The sequence below is a fragment of the Peromyscus eremicus genome, chromosome 19 (assembly GCF_949786415.1).
Source record: "Peromyscus eremicus chromosome 19, PerEre_H2_v1, whole genome shotgun sequence".
NCBI lineage: Eukaryota > Metazoa > Chordata > Mammalia > Rodentia > Cricetidae > Peromyscus > Peromyscus eremicus.
The window spans coordinates 31179242-31201554 of NC_081435.1; the positions used below are offsets into that span (position 1 = coordinate 31179242).

Here is a 22313-nt window from a genome sequence, read left to right on the forward strand (position 1 = left end):
TTATGTAGGAACTTTGTATAAGAACCCACTGTGAAATTTTCTAGCTTGATTTGTAGTTGATATTATGTCAGAAAAGCATTTTCATATTTGTGTGTTACTTATATAGCCAGCACTGTGCATGCCTAATATTTCCTATATCGTGGTTTCCCTATTATTATTATTTGGTTAGAAGTAATGCTATCTTTCTATAATAAACATATATATATATATATTTTTTTTAGTGTCTGAGTGTTTTCAGTGTTAACCTTTGTTTCTTCTGTCTAGTTTTTAGTAAATATGGATATTGGTGGCTGTTAATACACATTAGGAGTAGGAGACCTTTACCCTATGATTTGTTAGCACACTTATTAGTGGCCTTATCTCTGAAACAGATCATACTAAGAAGTTAAAATCAGGCTCAAGTTAAGAAAAATGTAGATTTTGCTTGAAGTGGAAGGAGGTCTAGTAGACTCTGTCTTCTTCCTGAAGCAGAAGACTGTAATGGCTTTTTAGTGGTATCAAAGGTAGGCCCTTGACTTTTCATCTGGGATTAGTATATGTCTGAAATCGGAAGCTGGCGTGTTAGCTGTGCAGATAGTAACGTCTGCAAATGGGGAATTTATCAAAAGAGAAAAAATTAAAAGTTGAGGGCTTTGTACATGTTTGTAGGTCAGTATTTCTGTTAGCTTTTCCTAATAAAAATTCTGATTTTTCTCTTTCTCTCTTTCCTTTTCTTTTTTGATACTGGGGATTGAACTTCGGTCATCACACATGCTAGGCAAGCACTCCATCACTGAGCTGTATCTCCATTTTTTTAGTTTTACTTTGAGATAAGGTTTTGCTAAATTGCCTAGGCTGTTAGTTCACTGTATTCCAGAAAGGCCTTAAAATTATAATCCTCTGCCTCAGCTTCTCAAGTAGGTGGGACTTCAGGTCTGCTGTGTAAATGATCTTGTTTTTTAAGATGACTTAAAGATCATTAAACCGTATTATACAGGATGTGAGTTTTAATGAGTCCTTGTATTGGTAACACACTGTTTTATTTCTTTTGTTATTATTTCAACTAAAGGTAACTACTGGTTGAGGCTTATAACACATTAATTTATCTTGCAGATATATGTTAGAAAAGTATATGTGATGTGAAATACATTTTACTTGCATGGAGTTACAGCCTAGTTTTACTTCCAAAGGAGGTAAACATTTTTAAATTTTATTTTATTTGTGTATGTGTGCCTGTGCATGTATGTGTGCATTCTATGTGTATGTGTGTTGTTTGTATGGACATTGTACTCAGCTCCTCAGACTTGGCAGCAAAGGCCGTTAACCCACTGAGCTATCTCACTAGCCCTTCTCTTGAGTGTAGTGCAATTTTAGTGTTAGTTTTTTATTTTATTTTATTTTATTTTATTTTATTTTATTTTTTCAAAGATTTACTTATTTATTTATTATGTATACAGTGCTCTGCCTGCATGCCAGAAGAGGGCGCCAGATCTCATTACAGATGGTTGTGAGCCACCATGTGGTTGCTGGGAATTGAACTCAGGACCCCTGGAAGAACAGCTAGATGCTGAGCCATCTCTCCAGCCCTATTTTTATTTTTAATCTGTCTGCCTGCCTGCCTATCTATCTGTCTGTCTGTCTATCTATCTATCTATCTATCTATCTGGTTTGTTGTTTTTAGACTTTAATCTGCCTGTCTGTCTGCCTGCCTGTCTGTCTGCCTGCCTGCCCACCTATCTCCTATCTATCTATCTATCTATCTATCTATCTATCTATCTATCTATCTATCTATCTATCTATTATCTATCTGCTTATCTGGTTTGTTGTTTTTAGACAAGGTCTTACTATGTAACCCTGGCTGGCCTGGAACTCACTATGTAGGCCAGTCTGACTTCTAACTCAGAGATCTACCTCTCAGCCCCTCTTACCCACTTCCACTCCTCCTCTGCCTCTCCTCACTTCCTCTCCTCCTCTGCCTCTCCTCACTTCCTCTCCTCCTCTGCCTCCTCCATTTCACTTTCCTCTGCCTCTCCACCTCTCCTCCCTCCTCTTTTTCTTCTCCTCTCTCTGCCTCTCCACCTCCCCCCACTTCCTCTGCCGCTTCACCTCCTCTTTCTCTGCTTCTCTCCTTCTCCTCTGCTTCTCCATCTTTCTGCTTCTCCATCTTTCTGCCTCTGGAATGCTGGCTGTTTTGTTTTTTGAAACAGTGTTTCCTATAGCTGAACTGAACTTGACCTTTGATATTGTATACTGATCTGCCTCCACCTCGTGAGCGCTGGAGCATGGGCCACCTTTCCCAGTCCGATGGAATAATTGAAGATAGATGTTAGGAACTTTTATAACCTTTTTAACAGAAACCCATTTTTGCTGGGAAATTTATGTGTCTAGTGTAGCTATGGACATAATAATTTTAAATTTTCTTTCTAAACTATGCTGTATCAGTCAGTACTCAAGCAGAATCTTTGAGCTTGGTTCCGTAAAAGTAGCTGAAGGCTTTGTGTACTGTTGTTGCATACTACTCCTGGGTACAGGAAGGGAAAAATCATTTTGATAGGACAAGGATGGTTTTGTATATCAAGGGTCTTAGGCTGTTTCTGTGATAGTTCTGGAAATCCTGTTGAGCTACTATTAGTGTAAGTATCAGTACCATGCTACTGTGTAATAATTGTGAACTTTTAAAGATTATGTAGTAGGAGCTGGTGTGTAGAAAGGATAAGTAAAACTTCAGAAAGGTCTAAACAGTTTCAGCACAAGACTCCCAGATGTCTTTGTTTCATCTTTCACTTAGTGTGACTTGGTGTTTCAGACTGATGGTTTCCTTGATAGCCCACTTCATTGGCACATATTGGGAGATGACAGATTTAAATGCTCTTATTTCTATGGATGTAACATGCATTTGTGTTCAGTGTAAAATTTTACCAGGTAGTAGCAGTCATTCATTTATTTCCATTAAACAAATGCTTAAACTGTGATCACCTTTCCTACAGTCTTTTTACTCTTTTATCTTAACTATTCATCTTTTAACATTATTACACCAAAGTGTGTTTCATTAGATTTAGAAGGGGTATTGTGGTACATGCCTAAGAGCCTAGCACTAAAGTGGGTGCAGCAGGAAGGAGCACAGCCACAAGTGTGAGGCCAGCGTGGGCTACATTGAGATCCAGGCTAGTGTGCGCTGCATATTGATAACTTGTTTCAGTACCCTAAAATGTGTTTCATCAAAAACAGCTCAAGTCTGTATTTGTCTTTTAGTCCGAATACTCAATTATGTAAAAGGTACCTGGGTTTGTGTAACTCAGTAACTAGATATTTTGCCTGTGTCTAACTAGAAGCTTCATTTTTTTTTTTTTTTGGATTTGTTTGTTTTGTTTTTTGAGCAGGGTCTCTAAATAGCTCTGGCTGTCCTAGAACCCCTGTGTAGACCAGGCTGGTGCTGAACTCACAGACATCCACCTGCCTCTGGATTAAAGGTGTAAACCACACTGGGCTTCATATTCTAACTTCGGAATTATGCTTGTCAGGTCATGAGACTAAAGATTTTGATAACAGCAAAAAAAAAAAAAAATAACGTTGCCATTTGTTGCCACATTTATTCAAATATTTTATGTGTATGAGTGTTTTGCCTGTACATATATATGTGTATCTTGTGTTACCTAAGGAGACTTGAATAGGAGTTGAATACTCTGGAACTATAGTTGCAGGTGGGTGTTGGGAATCAAACCCAGGTCCTCTCTGCAAGACCTTAGCCACTTAACCATTTCTCTGGTCCCTTATTTATTTTTCTGTATCCTTTTTTATCTATGTTAGAGACTATCCTTATCCGGGGCTGGTAAGATGGCTTAGCAGGTAAAGGTGCTTGCCACCAAGCCTCTTGACCTGAGTTAAGTTCCTAGAGCCCACGTGTTGGAGGGAGAGAACCAGTTCCCACAGGCTGTTCTCTGATCCCCACCGGTGTGCATGTACATGTACACACACACACACACACACACACACACACACACACACACGTAAATGCTTAAACAAGAAGAGTATACTGTCTGGTTTTATGTCATCTTGACACAAACTGGAGTCATCAGAGAGGAAGGAGCCTCAGTTGAGGAAATGCTTCCATGAGATCCAGCCTGCCTCTGTGACAGCTCCTACCTCCAGGATCCTGCCCTGTTTGAGTTCCTACCCTGACTTCCTTCAATAATGAACAGCAATATGGAAGTGTAAGCCAAATAAACCCTTTGCTCCCCAACTTGCTTTTTGGTCATGGTGTTTCATTGCAGCAATAGAAACCCTAACAAAGATCTGAGTTTTCTTTCTTTCCTTCTTTTTTTAAAGGATTTATTTATTATGTATAGTGTTCTGCCTGCATGTATGCCTGAATGCCAGAAGAGGGCATCAGATCTCGTTACAGATGGTTGTGAGCCACCATGTGGTTGCTGGGAATTGAACTCATGACCTCTAGAAGAGCAGCCAGTGCTCTTAACTTCTGAGCCATCTCTCTAGCTCCCTTCCTTCCTTTCTTTTGTTTTTTGAGATACAGTTTCTCTCTGAAGCCCTGGCTCTCCTGGAACTAGCTCTGTAGACCAGGCTGGCCTTGAACTCAGGTCCACCTGCCTTTGCTTCCCAAGTGCTGGGATTAAAGCCGTGTACCACCACTGCTCAGCTGACTTTCTTTTTAAATTGTGTATTATTGTAGTATGCAAATAATAATACATATTCATTCCTAGCACACTTTGACCATTCCTTCAGATTTTGTAAATTAGCTCTGTGTTTTATAAAATTGACAATGAATATATTTTTTCTTTTTTAGAATTAGGTGCATAGTCTGTCTTTGTCTCTAGTATTAGGTGCATGGTCTCTTTCTGAGCATGTGTATGTGGAAGCCAGAGGTCAACATCAGGTGTTCTTCTTATATCTCTCTCTACCTCCATCTCTTACTGAAACTTGCTGATTGGTTACATTGGTTAACCATCAAGCTCTGGGGATCTAACTGTCTCTGCCCCACTAATGCTAGGATTACAAACACACGACCATAACTCTTTTTGTTTGTGCTAGGGATCCGAAGTCAGTCCTCATGCCTGTCCTCCAGGTGTATAGGCTTTAGAGAATCCCCCTCCTTAAGACAGTATTGGCGCTGGGCGTTGGTGGCGCACACCTTTAATCCCAGCACTTGGGAGGCAGAGCCAGGTGGATCTCTGTGAGTTCGAGGCCGGCCTGGGCTACCAAGTGAGTTCCAGGAAAGGCGCAAAGCTTCACAGAGAAACCCTGTCTCGAAAAACCAAAAAAAAAAAAAAAAAAAAAAAAAAAAGACAGTATTGGCAAGGAAGGAAAGTTTTGCTCTTTTACTAATGTGTAGGTTTTTGTTTAGGCTTATTTGTTTTAAGATAGTTTCCTTGACCAGTGTGTCCCTAAACTCAGTGCCCTGGTCTCCCGAATCCTGGAATTTTAGGTTTGAGCCATCATTTCTGAAGTAGAGGTATTAGTTTTTCTTTTGTTGGAAAATGTGATTGACAGTCATAAGTTTAAATGTCTTAGGCTTTCTCTTTGACAGAGGAGGCCTAAGAATTATCGAATAAGATTATATTGAACGCCGGGCGGTGGTGGCGCACGCCTTTAATCCCAGCACTCGGGAGGCAGAGCCAGGCGGATCTCTGTGAGTTCGAGGCCAGCCTGGTCTCCAAAGTGAGTTCCAGGAAAGGCACAAAGTTACACAGAGAAACAAAACAAAACAAAAGATTATATTGAGTAGCACTTTATAAAGATTTGATCACTTTGCTTACCCGATGATTTAATTTATTATCATCCTGAATGTTCATTTTACCTTGATAAGAACAAGGCGTAGCACAACAAGGTAGCACACACCTCCAGTTCCAGTAGGCAAAGGCAGGAGGATTTAAGGCCACACAAAATTCTAGATGAGTGAGACCCTGTCTCAGAGATAAAACAGAACAAAAAACCCAAATAACTCTGAGGCCACATGGGGTTATGTGCTACTTAAACATGCATGTATTGGGAAATATAGTCTATTTTAAAAATACATAATATGTACATACAACGTGTAAACTTTTAGTGTGATATGACAGATTAAACATTAGGTTTGACAGATTGGTCAGGAGTCAGCAGCCAGAATCATATGATCTCTGGCATAGGTGTTTTGAGTATCAAGCAAAAGAGGGTTCTTTCTGCCACCTTTCAAGCACTTGTAGACTTGTTTTTAGCTCTTGGTGCTTTCTTTTGCTTTCAGTGGTGAAGCAAGCTAACCAGTAATGACTAAAGAACAGGGTGAGGTTAGTAGGTTGAGTAGCCAATTTTGGATGTTGGTCCCTGTGGCTTCAGGGAAGGGTACTCTGAGAAAAGGAATAATCTGTCCATCACTTTCCCTTCCTTGCTTTTTCTCACTGGTCACATGAAACACACAGATCCTGGGGTTATTAGTGGTGCCAGCACTGTAGGGGCTACCCTTTCCCTGTTGCTTCTGAGAAAGCAAGTAAATGTCCTGGTTCAGTGTTCTTGGTGTTACTAGAACCTTGGAAATCGGAGGCAAATTATTAAAACAAACTGAAAAGGAAAATCTCACTTGGAGTACATATATGCTACTTGTTATGATAGCTGCCTATGTTTGAAGTCACTTTAAATCTTGATCTTTGATTTTCTAAAATAGGGGTAATTTTATTAATAATGTCACTGTTTACAAACAATGTTTACGATTTTAATTTTCTCTTTGTCTAACTAGATGCGATGCTGACCCTTCAGCCCTAGCCAACTATGTTGTAGCACTGGTCAAGAAGGACAAACCTGAGAAGGAATTGAAAGCCTTTTGTGCTGATCAACTTGATGTCTTTTTACAAAAAGGTAATTAATTGGGGCCTTCAAGTATTTTAGGTAAATATTTGTAATTTAAAACTTCCTGAAAACAGCCAGGAGCAGCAACACAACCAAACTTCATGAAGGTATAATCTTGAGGGGGGTGGGGGCAGGGGACTTTGGAATTTGTGCGTAATCCGTCCTTGCATAGTACCATGTTAATCTCTGTATCGTTCCAATTCTGCTGTATGCACCGATGAAGTGAGACACTTCACAGTAAAGTAGTCACAGTCCTTTGAATCCCTCAGTATGCCTATTCATGTGTGTGTTTAGGAAGGACAGATTTTCCCGTCCTTTGCTTCTTTCCTGTATTGAGACAGTGGCTCTAATACTTGCTAGATTCTTTGCAGCTTTGGCAGTACTTGGCTGATGGTTGAGGGATAACTATTTAAGGCAACTGAAGTTGCTTTCTAGTGCTTTGTGTGTGTGTGTGTGTGTGTGTGTGTGTGTGTGTATGTGTGTGTGTGCACCTATGCATATATATTTATGATATTCATGTATGTGCAGGTGCACGTAAGTATTTGTGGTGAAAGTAGGTCAACTCTGGTGTCATTTCTCAGGAACCTTCCGTCTTATGTTTCTTGTCTCATTGGTCTGGAACTTGCAAAGTAGGCTAGGCTGGCCAGCAAACCCCAGAGATCTTCCTTCTCCAGTGCTGTGATTACAAACACTTGCCACCATGGCACGGATTCTGGGTTCAAATTCAGGTTCTTACACTTGTGTAGCAAGCACTTCACTTGAGCTGTCTCCCCAGCCCTGAAGCTGCATACTCTTTTTTTTTTTTTTTAGATTTATTTATTTATTATGTATACAGTGTTCTGCTTGCATGTGTCCCTGCAGGCCAGAAGAGGGCACCAGATCTTATTACAGATGGTTGTGAGCCACCATGTGGTTGCTGGGAATTGAACTCAGGACCTCTGGTAGAGCAGTCAGTGCTCTTAACCTCTGAGCCATTTCTCCAGCCCGAAGCTACATACTCTTGCTGTTAATACAGAGAACAAATGTTCTTTTTCTTTCTTGTCTGGGGCATTTGAGATCCAAGAAGAATGGGTATGATTCTCCTCTCTCTGTACCTTTAACTTCTCATCTCCAACTGGACATGAGGTGCTTGCCTGTGATTCAGCACTTGGGAATTGGAAGCAGGAGGATCAGAAGATTGGTTGTCCTTTGCTACATAGCCTAGGCTGCATGAGACTGTCTCCGATTTCCTTTACCAACATCCTCCAACCATACAGAGCTTGCAGGAAGTTTTTCTTGCTGTTTTCTTGATAGTTCCTGTCCCATCCCACCTCTACCCAGTCCTCTAAGCCACACTGCCCACCTCCCTGTCTTTGTCATTGAGTGTGTCCTTTCTTAGAGCCTGTGGACGTGTTCTATGTTTGCCTGGAGGAGTCTTTCTCATGTCCTCTGGATCTCTTGAGATGTCCTCTTGCACAGTTCTCCCAGTGTAGTTTGTAGAATATTCCACGCCCCGGTTACCCTTTTCTTTCCTCCTCTCAGCTCTGCTTTATTCCTTTTTTCTTTTCTTTTCTTTTTCTTTTTCTTTTCTTTTTTTTTTTTTTTTTTTTTTTTTGGAGCTGAGGATCGAACCCAGGGCCTTGTGCTTGCTAGGCAAGCACTCTACCACTGAGCTAAATCCCCAACCCCACCCTTCCCCCCCCCCCAAGGTTTCTCTGTTTAATATTCTTGGCTGTCCTGGATCTCACTTTGTAGACCAGGCTGGCCTCAAACTCACTGAGATCCACCTGCCTGTGCCTCCCACATGCTGGGATTAAAGGCGTGCGCCACTACCACCCAGCCTTTTTTTTCCCCCCCATTTTTATTTATTTATTTATTTTTCTATTAACAGCTTGATCCAGTACAAATTCTTATCCTAATAGTAAAATGTTTCATTGAGGCTTGCCCAGTAATTGAGTAAAACCAAAACTTATTATGAGCCACAGTCATCCTAGGGTCCCCCTTGCTATATAACCTCCCTGGTTCTGTGGTATGCAGTCTGATTGTTCTTTGCTTTATATCTAGTATCCACTTATGAGTAAGTACATACCATGTTTGTCCTTCTGGGTTTGGGTTACCTCACTCAGGATGATATTTTCTAGTTCCATCCATTTGCCTGCAAATTTCATGCTGTCATTGTTTTTCTCTGCTGAGTAGTACTCCATTGTGTATGTGTACCACATTTTCTTAATCCATTCTTCAGTTGGTGGGCATCTAGGTTGTTTCCAGGTTCTGGCTATTACAAATAGTGCTGCTATGAACATAGCTGACCATGTATCTTTGTGGTATGATTGAGCATTCCTTGGGTATATGCCCAAGAGTGGTATGGCTGGGTCTTGAGGTAGCTCGATTCCCAATTTTCTGAGAAACCACCATACTGATTTCCGCAGTGGTTGTACAAATTTGCACCCCCACCAACAGTGGAGGAGTGTTCCCTTTGCTCCACATCCTCTCCAACATTGACTGTCATTAGTGTTTTTGATCATAGCCATTCTGACAGGTGTAAGGTGGTATCTCAGAGTCGTTTTGATTTGCATTTCTCTGATGACTAAGGATGATGAACATTTCTTTAAATGTCTTTCAGCCATCTGAGATTTTTCTTTTGAGAATTCTCTGTTTTTAATTGGATTGTTCAGTATTTTTTTTTTTTTTTTTTGTTTTTTGTTTTTTGTTTTTTGTTTTTTGAGACAGGGTTTCTCTGTGTAGCTTCTTTGCGCCTTTCCTGGAACTCACTTGGTAGCCCAGGCTGGCCTCGAACTCACAGAGATCCGCCTGGCTCTGCCTCCCGATTGCTGGGATTAAAGGCGTGCGCCACCACCGCCTGGCGGATTGTTCACTATTTTAAAGAAAAGGTCTCACTGTGTATCCTTGGCAGGCTTTGAACTTATGACATCTGCTTGCCTTGTGTCTCCTAAGTACTGGGATTAAAGGCAGGTACCACTATACCCGAGTGCCTTATTCTTTTCATGGTGCTTGTAACTTTGCTGTATATTTGCCAGGTTATCTGCCTTTTCCTTGTTTGTTTTTCCTTTTCTTGAAAGCAGAGACTTGGAACCAACAGTATTTGGTATATAGACTCTGAAAAAGTACATTTATTTATTTATTTTGTGTGTGTGCGTGTGCCACAGCATGCATTTGGAGGTCAGAGGACAACTTTCGGAGTGGGTTCTCTCCTGCAATGTGGGTCATGGAGAGTGGAGTCGGGTCAGCAGGGTTTGTGGTAAGGGCCTTTACTCATTGAGCCTTCTCATTAGCCTTGTTTTTGTTTTTATTTATTTATCTCTCTGTTTATTTTTTTTAATGAACTGTCTTTCAAATTACAAAATTGATACCTGTGAAAATACAATAGAACATGAAGAAAGTTGTTTATAAAAGGTTTCGAAGAGTCTAATCTATTACCTTAAAGTTATATGTAACAGTCAGCAAGAGTTAATAGTTTTATTTATTCTTATATGTTTTTCTTTTTTGTTGATAGGGACTCGTATAGCACAGGGTATATTTGAACCTGTCATGTATTGGAGGATAACCTTAGACTTCTGTGAACTTCTGGTTTTCTTGCCTCTGTCTCTGAAGTATTGGGATTGTAGGCATAAACCACTAAGCCTAGCTTACTATTGATTAAACCCAGGATTTTCTACATACTGGGCAAACACTCACCTACATCTCCAAGTCTATTTTTAATTTTTTGAAAGTAATTTTTATTTTTGGATGTATGAATGTTTTGCCTGCATGTTATGCCAGTGTACTGTGTGCATGCCTGGTGCCTGTAGAGGCCACTAGAGGGCGCCAGATCCCTTGGAACTCAGTTATGGATGATTGTGAGCTGCCAAGGGGTTTCTAGAACCAAATCTGGGTCCTCTATAAGAGCACCAAGCAAGCTCCCTTAACTGCTGAGCCATCTCTCTAGCCCCTGTGTCGTGTTATTTATTTATTTGTTTGTTTGTTTATTTATTTATTTATCTATCTATCTATCCATCCATCCATCCATCCATCCATCCATCCATCCATCCATCCTTTGGTGGGAGTATCACTCTAGTACAGACTGCCCTGGAACTCACTAAGTAGTCTAGGTTGGTGATCCTTTCACCCCGCCTCCTGATTACAGTATTATAGCTATGAACCACCATGTTCCACTGCAGCTAACAGTCATATACCATTTTGAAAAAAAAAAAGTTTACTTATAAAATTAGTAGTGTAAAGGAGTTTGTCTGAAGATGCTTTTCTGAGGTAAAAGTAGTTGGCATTTTAGAAATGTAAAATATGTAATAATTGTAGCATCAGCAATGCTCATGTAATGCCTTCGAAATACTCAGCCCTCCCATATGTTGGGGATTGAACCATCAGGGCAAGCCCACTGCCACTGAATAGTACCCCTTTAGGTGTTCCCTAGGACAAGACCAATGAAAGTTACTTAAATTTAACTAGAGTAAAACTAGAAATATTTTGATATTTGTGTTTTTCAGCAAAACTACCTGTTTCTCTTTCTGTTTGTCTGAGGAAGTTTCAGATAGGCTAGAACATGGATTTGAGTCAAACACAGATATTGATTTCAACCCATTCAAACATATCTAATTCAGTCTTTGAGTGGGTAGTGCATTCTATCCAACACGTAAGATTATACTGTGGGATTACTTCTTCCTCTTCTACATATGCTTCTTTCCCACCCATAGTACAGTTTGTCATTTTAGTTTCTTTGAACAGATAAACACATTAAGTATTAGTTTATGTCTTTACAGCTGATATTCTTAGTAGGTCAAGAGAAATTTTGTAATCTCTTATTTGATAGTTTGTTAGTCTCTTGCTGATAGGAACTTTGTTTCTAATCTGTTGTTCTTAACTTAAGCAACAAAATCTTACATTTATATCATTTGCACACATGCAATTATGTTTGAAAGATTTAAAAAGAAACAAAACTTCTAGAAGTGATGTTTCTTCCTTTAAGGTAAGTCTTGGTTTTGAAAACCTGACAGCAGTGTTAAAGATCCCTTGTTTTTCTAAAGCATTGGCAACAGTGTTTAAACTTTCCATTTTTGTTTGTATAACATTTAAATATTTTTTTCTCTTTAGAGACTTCAGGTTTTGTGGACAAGCTCTTTGAAAGTCTTTATACTAAAAACTACCTTCCACCATTGGAACCAGTTAAACCTGAGCCAAAACCACTAGTTCAAGAAAAAGAAGAAATTAAAGAAGAGGTAATACACTTCTTAGATTCTGTTACCAGGATTCTTGATTGCAAGTTGAAATTATTTTTGTTTCTTTGTGGGTTTTTTTTTTTTTTTTGTTTTTTTGTTTTTTTTTGAGACAGGGTCTTACTGTGTAACCATCACTGGCCTTGAACTTAAGAGATCCATCTGTCTTTGCTTTCCATGCTGTGGTTAAAGGTGTTGTCACCATGTCCCCTCTCTTTTTTGTTGTTTGTTTGTTTGTTTTAAGGCAGGGTTTCTCCCTACACCTAGAGTTGGATTTTCTTAGCTAGGCTACAAACCAGCCCCGGCAAGTAATCCTTTGCTTCCCAGAGTTGGGTTACAGAAGGGAATAGAATGCCCCATTAATGTGGATGACAGCATTTGAACCCAGGTCCTTGTGAGCAGACAGCAAGCACTGTTAGCTGTAGAGCTATTTCTTCATCCTTCAGAGGAAAAATTTGGTTACATACAGAGGCTTGAATGAAAGTAAAGTATTAATGAAACTTCAAGAGACATCATTAGGCAACATACTGTCACATAGACAGAGAAATGATTTACTCCGTTAACCACACTGTCAACATAGGAAAAATAAACAGAAATATTGTTAAAGTATAAAGACATGATTAAAGATACCATGCTAAGGAGCTAGAAAGTTGGCTCTGTAGTTAAAAGGTTAAGAGCGCATACTGCTCTTGCAGAGGTCTTGAGTTTGGTTCCCAGCACATACATCTGGTGGCTTATAACCATGTGTAACTCCAGCCCCAGGGGATGAAATGCCTTTGATGTCTTTGGACACCTGCACTCATGTGTATGTATACACTCCCACAATATAATTTTAAGAAGATTTCCAACCTAATTGCTTGCTTGAACCAATAAAGGAACAATACAGCTTTCATTTATAATTTCTTTTCTATATAAATCAAGCAATATTTGATAAGAATGTGGAAAAGAGGTTTTTTGGTTTTCTTTGGTTTTTCAAGACAGGGTTTCTCTGTGTAGCCCTGGCTATTCTGGAACTTGCTCTGTAGACCAGACTAGCCTTGAACTCAGTGATCCAGCCTTGATATTAAAGGCATGCACCACCACCACCACCACCACCTGGCTATGGGATGAGTTTAAAAGAGATGGGGTCTCATATATCCCAGGCTGGTCTCAAACTCACTATGTGGCCAAGGATAACCTTGAAAACCTGCTACTTCTGCCTCCACCTCCAGAGTGCTGATGTCATCGACATGTGTCACCACACTTAGTGTGGGATCTGCCTTGTGTATGTCAGGCAAGTGCACTCTGAGCTACACTCCTAGCACACAGATCACTATTTAAATTAAACTTTTAGTCTTCTGTGTTGAAGGAGAACTCATAGAGGTCCTCCTGCCTCTACCTCTGGAGTGCTAGGATTAAAGGCATCCATTGCCACCCCCCAGTTGGAAAAGAGATTTTTATGTACACATATAGGTAGTCTTTAATCCAGTACCAGGAACAGCTTTTTATTTTCCAGCTTTTTAAAGAAATATTTGTTTTTATTTTATCAGCTGTTGAGTTGGCTTAGTGGTTAAGAGTGCTTGTTCTTGTAAAGGATCTGGATTTGATTCCTAACAAAAACATAGCAGTTCACAATCATCTATAACTCCATTTCCATGATGTACATGGTACACAGACATACATGCAAGCAAAAAATTCATACATATAAAGTAAATACATCTAAAAAATGACTTATTTTTATTTTGTGTATGTGAGTATCTGCCTGCATGTATGTCTGTGCACCATGTGCATGCCTGGTGACTATGGAAGCCAGAAGAGGATGTTGGATCCTGTGCTGGCTAGTTTACTGTCAACAGGCTAGAGTCACTGGAGAGGTGGGAACCTCAATTGAAAAATGCCTCCATAAAATCCAGCTGTGGGCAAGCCTCTAGTGCATTTTCTTAATTAGCAATGGTGGGGGAGGACCCAGCCAATTGTGGGGTGGTGCCATCCCTGGTGGGTGGTTCTAAGTTCTATAAGAAAGCAGGCTGAGAAATCCATGATGCACAAGCTAGTAAGCAGCACTCTTCCATAGCATCTGCATCAGCTCCTGCCTCTAGGTTCCTGCCCTGACTTCCTTCATTGATATCCATGATGTGGAAGTGTAAGCCAATAAACCTTTTCCTTCCTAAGTTGCTTTTGGTCGTGGTGTTTCATTATAGCAATACTACTCCTCACTAAGACGGATCCCCTGGAACTAGAGTTATAGACAGTTGTGAACTGCCATATGAGTTCTGGGAACTGAACCTGGGTTCTCTGCAAGAGCAGCAAATGCTCTTAATTGCTGAACTATCTCTCTAACTCCCATTTTCCAACTTCTAAAAATTTACTTAATTCTACAGACAAAATGACTTAAAAATCTTTTATTTAGCAGTAATTGTAAATTTCGATCAGAATTATCCAGGTAGCACCCATAGCACTCAAGATGCCTACCTAGATGTGTTATTGAGGATTTGCCTCACTTAGTTTCATTATATATGTCTGCGCCTTAATTTTTTTTTTTTGAGTCATTGCTCTCATAAACCATGGCCCTTCATCTTTTTTCATTTTCTAAGAATAAGAATATTTTTTGGGGAGCTGGAGATTGAGCTCAGTCTGTAGAGTGCTGGCCAAACACCTACAAAGCCTCAGGTTTGAGCACTAGTACCATATTAATCAGGTGTGATGGTGCACATGTCTGTAATCCCAGCAATTGCATGGCAAGGGCAGAGGAATCAGAAGTTCATGGCTATATAGTGAATTCAAGGCAATAAATAGGATATGTGAAATGTGGGATACATGAAATCCTGTCTCAATAAAAAGCTGGAGAGATTGTTCAGTTGGTAAAGTGCTTGCTCCACAAACATGAGGGCCAGAGTTGGATTCTGCACCCCCAGAACCCTTCTACAAAACCCTAGTCCTTGTGCCTATAGTACCAGTACTGAGAGGATGCCTGGGGCTTGCTGGGTACCAGTCTGGTCGTACCAGTGAGCTCCAGGTTTAGAGAGAGAACCTGTCTCAAAGAATAAGGTGGGGAGTGAGAGGAAGACACCACACACACACACACACACACACACTTTAGGATAGTTATAGCACCATTATCAGTTTCAGTATAGTTAACTTTCATACCATGTACTGTCTATTTCAGTTTTATTAATTTACCCAGCAGTGTTCCTTACTTATAGTCTATTCATTTCCTTTTGTATGGATTCATTCTGAGATTTGTGTGTTGTTTAGTTGTCATTTCTGACTCACTTTAAACATTTTTTTAGATTTATTTTTATTTTGTGTATGGGTATTTTGCCTCCATGTGTGTCTGTGTACCATGAAGAGAGCGTTGGGTCCCTTGAAACTTGAGTTAAAGACAACTGTTAGCCATCATGTGGGTGCTGAGAATTGAACTCAAGTCCTCTGGAAGAACAGTCAGTGCTTTTAACCAATTATTATTATTATTATTATTATTATTATTATTATTATTATTTTAAACACTCATTTATTTTGGGTAGATGTATGGTACTGAGGGGTTTGAACCTGTAGCCTTGTGCATGCAAGGCAAGTGCTCTGCCACTGAGCTGTAACTCGAGCCACTTAACCAAATATTATATAATTAAACTGATCTAACAAACTGTGACTGTTTTAAATTAAGATCAGCTGACACCATTATCACTTACTTTTTTTTTTTTTTTTTAAAGTTTTTGAGACAGGGTTTCTCTGTGTAGCCTTGGCTGTCCTGGAACTCACTCTGTAAACCAGGCTGGCGTTGAACACACAGAGATCCACCTGCCTCTGCTTCCTGAGTGCTGGGATTAAAGATGTGCACCACTGCTGCCTGATTTTTCTTTGTTCTTATATAATTTATTTTTATTTATGTTTGTACTTACTATTTTTTTTAAAGTATTTCTTTTATTTTATGTGTTTGGGTGTTTTGCCTACGTGTGTGTCTGTACACCATGTGAATATAGTGCCCTCAGAGGCAAGAAGAGGGTGTTGGATCCCCTGGGACTGGGAGTTACAGGCAGTTTGAGTTGCCATGTGGGTGCTGGGAATTGAACCCAAGTTCTTTGCAAGAATAACCAGTGCTTTTAACTACTGAGCCATCTCATCCCCAATTTACAGTTTTTGAGGCAGGGTCTCATGTAGCCCAAAGTGGCCTTGAACTCTTGATCCATCTGCCTTCCCTTCCCAAATGCTAGGCTTCAGTGTGTATACTGACCCCTGAGCCTGGCTCATAAAGTCTTTAAAAAGTAGAATAGTGAGGTTTTTGCTATGTCTTTTCAAGTAGGGAAAATGGAGACCTTCCTTGCATACAGTTGAGAAATTTTTCTTCGGTGCTTTATGGTGTATAATCTATGTATTTGATATAGGTTAAATATTTTATAACCTATTTTTTAATGACAGGTAGCCCTTTTCTGTAGTTATAGCAGGTACTCACTGACTTCTGAGAATCTAACAACAATTGATGTATTAACAAAAGTGATACTGGAGCTGAAGGGACGATGGCTCAGTGGATAGGTGTGGTATTGTGTTTTCCAAAATACTGTGTACCTTAATAAACTTATCTGGGGTCAGAGAACAGAAAAGCCACTAGTTAGGCAGTGATAGCACACGCCTTTAATCCTAGCATTCCAGAGGCAGAAATCCATGAGTTCAAGGATACAGACAGGCATGGTGACTGATCACGCCTTTAATCCCAGAAAGCAAGCCTTTTATCCCAGGGAGTGGTGGTAGAAGGCAGAAAGGTATATAAGGCGTGAGGACCAGGAACTAGAAGCATTTGGCTGGTTAAGCATTTGGCTGGTTAAGCTTTCAGGCTTTCTAGCAGCAGTTGAGCTGAGATTCATTCTGGATGAGGACTCAGAGGCTTCCAGTCTGAGGAAACAGAACAAGCCGAGAAGTTGACCAGGTGAGGTTAGCTGTGGCTTGTTCTGTCTCTCTGACCTTCCAGTGTTCACCCCATTACCTGGCTCAGGTTTGATTTTATTAATAAGACTCTCTAAGATTCCTGCTACAGATAGGCATTGCCATTGCTCATGAGCTTCCCAGCTCCTGCGTGAGAGGGTACAAACACCTGCAGCTCCAGCTCCAGGTGATCTTCTAGCCTCTCCAAGACACCATCCCCTCACATGGGACATACTCATAGATGCAGAACTCACACAAAAATCAATTGTTTTTAAAAAACTGTTATCTTGTTTGAAAAGAACAGTTTAAAAAATCATTACAGGGTCCCATTTGTAGTATCTTTGTTATAAAGTCTAATTTTGAAAACTGAAAAATGGATAATGTGAGCTTAGCTCTAGAGCTCTCCTGATTAACAGTTGTCTGGCATTTCTTGTTCCTAAGATTTTATGTTTGAGTTCATTGTGATTACTGGTATAAATAGTGGTTCATACAGTCACACATAGTGGTTTAATTCCTGACCTGCTCAGTTGCTGCTTTGCAGCTCGAAGCTCGTTCTGAAACAAATCTCAGGACTAGCCGTCTTGACTTCTTGAGCCTCAGCTGCATTGCACTGTCAGTTGTTTTTATAATTAGATTATTGGCCACAGGGGAAACAGGCAGGAGAATTTGGACCATTGACGCAGCTCTTCTGGTGTTGAAAAACAATAGAAGATGTGTGCTGAAGTTTATGTTGCACACATTTGTTCCTTTTTACCAAAACTTTCCCAAGATTTTGTTTTGTGAAGAAACACTGTTCTGTGGGGGTTTTTATTGTCTAGATTCAGCTTGTTGCTTCTTGGTGGATTAATGCATCATTTGTGTTCCTTGTAAATTGCTGGAGGAAACGGACTTTTGAATCCAGTTGGATGAGTGTGTTCTCCGCTGTCATATGCCTGCCATATTGTGGTTGCCATTATTATACTGTCTGCATTTTATTAAATTGTTACCTTCTGGTCCATTTCCTGATTCTGATATTAATAAGTAAGGAGCTTCTCCATTATTTGGAAATTTGTTTAGTTCTTACAAATTTGATTCATTTTTATGTGGTACTAAGAATCAAACCCAAGACATTATACTTGCTGTGCAGGCATTCTACTATTGAGCTAGGCCCTGAGCTCCGCAATCTTTTTTTTTTTTTAATTTTGAGGGTCTCATGATATCCAAGGTTGCCTTGAATTCATGATCCTTCTGTTTTAGTCTCCAAAATTCTCAATAGGATTGCTTTTGCATGTTACCATACCAGGCCCAAACTAACCTATTTATTTATTATGATTTTGAGACAGGGTCTTGCTATGTAGACTGGGTTGGTGTCAAACTCACAGAGCTCTGTCTGGCTCTACCTCCTGAGTGCTGAGGTTAAAGGCTTGCACAGCCACACCAACCCAAACTTAATTAATTTTTATTATTTTATTTTATTTTTTTGAGGCAGGGGCTCTTTGTAGTCCTGGCTGTCCTGGATCTTGCTCTGTAGACCAGGCTGGCCTCAAACACAGAGGTCCACCTACCTCTGCCTCCTGAGTGCTGAGATTAAAGGCGGTGTGCCACCACCACCACCTGAGGAATTAATCTTATTTCTAACAAATCTCACAGGTATTTCAAGAGCCAGCAGAAGAAGAGCGAGATGGTAGAAAGAAGAAATATCCTAGTCCCCAAAAGAATCGTTCAGAATCCAGTGAACGAAGGTTTGTATTTGTCTCTGAATAGTAAGTTACTGAAAGCTACTTTAGCTTGCAAAGTTAGTTGCATAGCATTTATGGTCTGTGTCCCAATGCCCTCTCTAAAGCTCCGAGGGTGAGAGTGTTTGCCTTCTTTCCATTCTGTCTTTTGCTGTTGTCTCAGCTTCTGTGTCTAAAAAACAGTCATTATTTGCTTTCCCCAAGAGCACAGGGGTGGGAGCAGTCTCCTCAGAGAATTATAGTGAAATGTTCCATTTGTTTAGGGGTGCTCTGTATTAAAATTATCCATGCTAGCATATGCCAAAAGGGGTACAGTTTGGCAGATGTTCACCTTTGATCACAAAGTGCTCTTTGTTTAGGAAGACTTGTTTTGAGCCTTTCCCACTTTCTCCTTCTGATTTCTGTCTTCTCCCCCACTTTCCCTCATACTTTGGGTTCACCTCTTCTTTTTCATTTCTTCCTACCTTGTGTACTTGAAGTGGAAAACCCTTCCCTCTTTTAATAATGGTTAGAAGAATTAGTGGTAGTCTTGAGACATTCTAAAATAGACATTATGAATTGTGGTGACTTAAAGAGAGGTTTTTATTCTCTGGACTTGTGCACAGATCTCATTTCTCGAGTCTCCGTATGGCTTTTATATCTGTGTATTATAGGACACGTGAGAAGAAAAGAGAAGATGGCAAGTGGAGAGATTATGAGCGGTACTACGAGCGGAACGAGCTGTATCGTGAGAAGTATGACTGGCGAAGGGGCAGGAGCAAGAGCCGGAGTAAGAGCCGAGGCTTGAGTCGGAGTAGGAGCCGAAGCAGGGGCCGCAGCAAAGACCGAGATCCAAACAGGAACGCTGGTGTGTAGGCGACAGCCCCGGCTGGGAGAAATGGGAAAACTGGAATTGTCTCCCAAAGCTGGATATTGCTCTTTTTACAAAGACAGTGCTAATCTTGTATACCCTTGGAATTAAGGCAGTTTTTATAGAAGTTATTCTAAGTTATTATAGCGTATATCAAGATTTAAATTGTTTTTATAATTGATACAAATTTTTTTTAATTAGTGACAACAGCACTTGAGTAAAAAGGTTGCCTTCTTTTGTTTTTGTTTTGTTTTGTTTTGTTTTCCCTGGAAGTAATTGAATTGACTTGCTATGAGGTTGCCCAATGTTCATAAAAAGAAAAATTCTAAAATGCCAGTGGAAAACCTGACTGAAATTCTGTCAGTGTACTTGTTGATAGTGTAAAATTGTTTTTCACAAGTCTGTTGAGATATGGCGAGGTGTTAATGTTGCTGCTTTTAGAATATACTGCTAGTGAATGTGTTTAAGCTGTAGATCTCTCAGTAAGCGTAAGCTACTGTTCTCAGCATTGCTGTTCTGAGACAAGAAGTGTAGCTTAAGCATGTAAATATGTGACGACCTCTCTTGTTTCTTTGTCTCTAAAACAGAGCACAGGGAAAGATCAAAGTTTAAGAGTGAAAGAAACGACCTGGAGAGCTCCTATGTGCCCGTGTCTGCTCCACCTCCAAACTCTTGTGAGCAGTACTCCTCTGGGGCACAGTCTATTCCCAGCACTGTCACTGTGATTGCACCTGCTCACCATTCTGAAAACACCACCGAGAGCTGGTCTAATTACTATAACAATCATAGCTCTTCCAACTCTTTTGGTCGAAATCCACCACCAAAGAGGCGCTGCAGAGATTATGATGGTAAAGACTGCCTTCTCTTTTGTCTGTGCTGTTCCCAGCTAGGAAAGCAGGTGTTGCAGATGCTACATGGGTGCTCCCCAGCAACCTGCCTTACTTTTTTATGTGAATACTAGTGTTTTCTTTTTCTTCATACACCATGTAATGTTTTTTCACTTACAGTTTCCTGAAAATACCTCCATACTGACATGTAAAGAACCTCAATTGTTTTTTGAGGCTCTTACTTAGTATTCTATATGTTTGAAAATATGTTTAACCCATTTATCATAAATATGCACTTAGTCCTTTCTGGTATTTTCAGTTATAAGCACTTCTACAATAAATAGCCTTGTCTTGTATACCTTGCCTACTGGAAATTTAATGTTAAAATATTGTTTAAATTGATGCATACTATTCATACTTATAGCATATAGCACGATTTTAGTACATGTATACTGTGTGTAGTAATCAAATCAGGGTAACTAGCATGTTTATAACCTCAAACCTATTTTTTGGTGTTGGGAACGTTCATGATCTTTTCTACCAACTATTTTAAAACAATTGTCAACTATAGTTATTTTATTGTATTCTAGAACATTACCTATCTTCTATCTACTTGAGTATTTTAAATTTAAACCATATATAGCAAGAATGGTTGCTTTAAAAAATATTATGAAATAGATTATTGAAATGAAATTATTAGTTCAAGGCTTATTCTTTCCTATCAAACCTTTGATAAATGGATATTTGGTAAAATATCTAGTTTTTATTATTTAAAAAAAAAACTTTCTTTTTTTAAATGAGTCTTATTATGTAGCCCAGGCTTGCCTCAAATGTGCATGTAACTCAGGCTGGCCTCAAACTTGAAATCCTCCTGCCTCAGCCTCGAGAGTGCTAGGATTACAGGAGTCACCACCACACCTGTTTCTTATAAAAATTTAGCAACTTGGTTAATCTAATAGTAGCTACTTAGTATCCTGTTTGACCCTGCTGTTGTAAAATTTCAATACGTCATATTCTCGTAGAGAATAGAGAATATGCTTGCCTCTACCTCAAGGTTATGTGGTTACTAACAGGCGAGCCCTAAGGAGATTTTCCACTTCTTAGAAAAAAACTTCAATGTAAAATAGGATGTTGAGTTTTCTGGAATTTGTTTTATTCTTTTAACTCTAAGTAGATCGTAATAAGGTTTTTGTTTTTGTTTCTTTAATTTTAATTCTTACAGAAAGAGGATTTTGTGTACTTGGTGACCTTTGTCAGTTTGATCATGGAAATGATCCTCTAGTTGTTGATGAAGTTGCTCTGCCAAGTATGATTCCTTTCCCACCCCCTCCTCCTGGGCTTCCTCCTCCACCACCTCCCGGAATGTTAATGCCTCCAATGCCAGGCCCAGGCCCAGGCCCTGGTCCTGGCCCTGGTCCTGGTCCCGGCCCAGGCCCAGGCCCTGGCCATAGTATGAGACTTCCTGTTCCTCAAGGACATGGTCAGCCTCCACCTTCTGTTGTGCTTCCCATACCAAGTAAGTATGTGTCGGTTGAATCTTGTTTTGTTGATGAGTTGTATTTAGAAGAACCTCATCCCCTTTGCTAACTTTAAAATGTTTGAAAAACAGTAATGGAATTTAAAGTAGTCTTTCATAGTTAAGATGTTCTTACTTTCTGCCATTCTTTACTATACCTGCAGTGTGCCTTTTGTCTGTAGTAGCCTACCTTGTATTGATCTGGAGACGAAACCTTGTTAGTATCTTAAGATGTTAGCAAAGAAACATGCTGGGAGGTTTGTGGATTTTCTTAGTACTTAAGGAAAATCTCTTCAAGAATATTAAAATAACTTGAGATTTTTTAAATTATAGACTCTTTAGAGGATGAATACTAACTTAGGCAGTATTTGTCTAATTGGGCTAGTGATTATCTATTCAGTCAACTTTGATTTAACTCTGTCCTCATAGTGTTTTGGGTTGATTTGTTTTTGTGGGAGTAAATTCTAAATACCATGTCATTCTAACTGT

The 22313-nt window shown here is 39.7% G+C and overlaps 1 protein-coding gene across 4 annotated transcripts in view; it reads left to right on the forward strand.

The window, feature by feature from the left end:
* Window positions 1-22313, forward strand: part of Rbm27 (RNA binding motif protein 27) — a 68124-nt gene that overhangs the window by 7615 nt on the left and 38196 nt on the right. For 2 of the 4 annotated variants that reach the window (XM_059246003.1, XM_059246004.1), the window contains exons 2-7: window positions 6704-6822; window positions 11899-12023; window positions 18546-18637; window positions 19285-19478; window positions 20069-20329; window positions 21531-21824. In XM_059246003.1, coding sequence (XP_059101986.1) covers window positions 6704-6822; window positions 11899-12023; window positions 18546-18637; window positions 19285-19478; window positions 20069-20329; window positions 21531-21824 — 1085 coding nt within the window. The remainder of the gene's footprint in view (window positions 1-6703; window positions 6823-11898; window positions 12024-18545; window positions 18638-19284; window positions 19479-20068; window positions 20330-21530; window positions 21825-22313) is intronic. The other 2 variants (XM_059246005.1, XM_059246006.1) reach the window with 1 other exon arrangement.